Source organism: Plasmopara halstedii, assembly GCF_900000015.1.
Source record: "Plasmopara halstedii genome assembly, contig: Scaffold_2278, whole genome shotgun sequence".
Classification (NCBI taxonomy): Eukaryota; Oomycota; class Peronosporomycetes; order Peronosporales; family Peronosporaceae; genus Plasmopara; species Plasmopara halstedii.
The window spans coordinates 1-1,657 of record NW_020189186.1 but is presented as its reverse complement, the minus strand read 5'-3'; the positions used below and the strand labels follow the sequence as shown (position 1 = coordinate 1,657).

The 1,657-nt window shown below is 41.6% G+C and overlaps 1 protein-coding gene across 1 annotated transcript; it reads left to right on the top strand.

Moving 5' to 3' along the window:
- Positions 1-20: 20 nt before the first annotated feature.
- Positions 21-1,457, top strand: PHALS_03400 (uncharacterized protein; the record flags this gene model as incomplete). The annotated part of the gene is made up of 1 exon (XM_024717604.1): positions 21-1,457. The coding sequence occupies one exon, from the start codon at positions 21-23 to the stop codon at positions 1,455-1,457; it is 1,437 nt and encodes a 478-aa protein (XP_024583086.1).
- Positions 1,458-1,657: the final 200 nt, after the last annotated feature.

Sequence of the window (1,657 nt, the reverse complement as noted above, 5' to 3'; positions counted from 1 at the left end):
TACAGCTTCGTTTACGGTATATGACGGACACAGACATGCTTGACACTGCCATGATTAGCTGTTTACAAATGCCAAGTAATGATAAACCCTTTCGATTTCTTGGAGTTCAGTGGCTTGTACGTGGGGAACCTTCTCGAGTCAAGACAAGCTCTCGACACCATCGCGAGTTCGTTCTTTTGGTGGCTTCTGGTGTTGTGCAGCACAGAGTTTCAGCAACAAAGATCCAGGAGATAGGTTATCATCTTTATCAGTCGGTTGAGTTGGAAGAATGTTTGAAAGACTCCAGTAGCGGCATAACTCGAGGTTGGATCTCGACTTGTACGCTGTTTGTACCAACCCGAGAGAACACTTGTAGAATCGACGTTTTTTCTCGGGGATTCGCAGACTTCAAAGGCAAGATGCAGGACTATCAAGCCACTAATATGATGACCACATTGATGCTGGCTGGTATCACAGAGGCAACAACATGCGGTCAAAACAAAAAACTAAGCTGGCTGCTTAACTTCCCAAATGCTGCGCAAGACTTTCGTCAAAGACATCTAGATTCTAAGCGTTCCTTGAAACGCTGTGGAATTTGCGATCGCAAATTTAATGTTCTGACCAGCGTGGCGTCGTGCGATCTGTGTCTCATTAATGTCTGTTCACGGTGTCGTGTCAGTCATGACCTCGGTATGATCAGACGCAATTATTCATCACATAGCATCACTCAAAGCAAGATCGGAAGCGAAAACCAATATGTTAATGGTCAAGTTCAGTGTCTACCGGCCACATTATGTAAGAACTGCAAGATGAACGCTAGTCATATGGATGCTCGTAACATGGCGCGTCGGGACGTAGAAGCGGGATATAGTCTGAATGAAACAATGTCGACTAAAGAAGAAAGTATTTTGACCATGGATCAACGGACTAAGCCAACGTCATCATCGTCCAAAGCTGAAAATATCGATTTCGGAAAATATATTGGGACTCTGGGTACCACCGATAACGTAAATGTTCGAAGATGTGATCGATTCGTAGAGCTTGGAGCAACCGGTACTAATGTTTCAAGAAGCTGTTCGGCAGTACAGCTCATTGACACTGTGAAACCTGAAGCGATGGCATGTAGGATAGAAAAGAGTTCGACAACTATTTTGGAAACATCAAACGGTTTCGATCTCGAGTCATCCTTTGCCTCGACAATTCCATCTCAACAAGATCGGGACAGCAATTTCGATGAGTCGTGTTTTGAAGTGACTACGTATCGATCTCGACTACAACATCAACCACAGTATGCAAGTGAAGATCCAGTGTATGTGGATTGCTCCCAAGCAGATTTGATTCGGAGAATGCAACAATTGCAGATGAAATCAGAATCTGTGTACCAGTTTACGAGTCAAATGAACGCTAATACGCAATATCGATATCAACAAGCTATGCCTTTTGATTGCAGGTCTTCTTCCATCTCGGAGCTTGATTAGATCAAACTTTCTAGACATGTGCTTAAAATATGATGTTTGGTATAGTATAAATATGAATTTGATGTCATTAAAATCTTTGGTTGTTTATCTCACCATACACATACACAAGAACACAGTATTGAAGTATTTTTAATAAGTATACCAAGATCTAATATATTTATAATGAGAATTAGATTACTATAAAGTTTATTGGTTCGAAA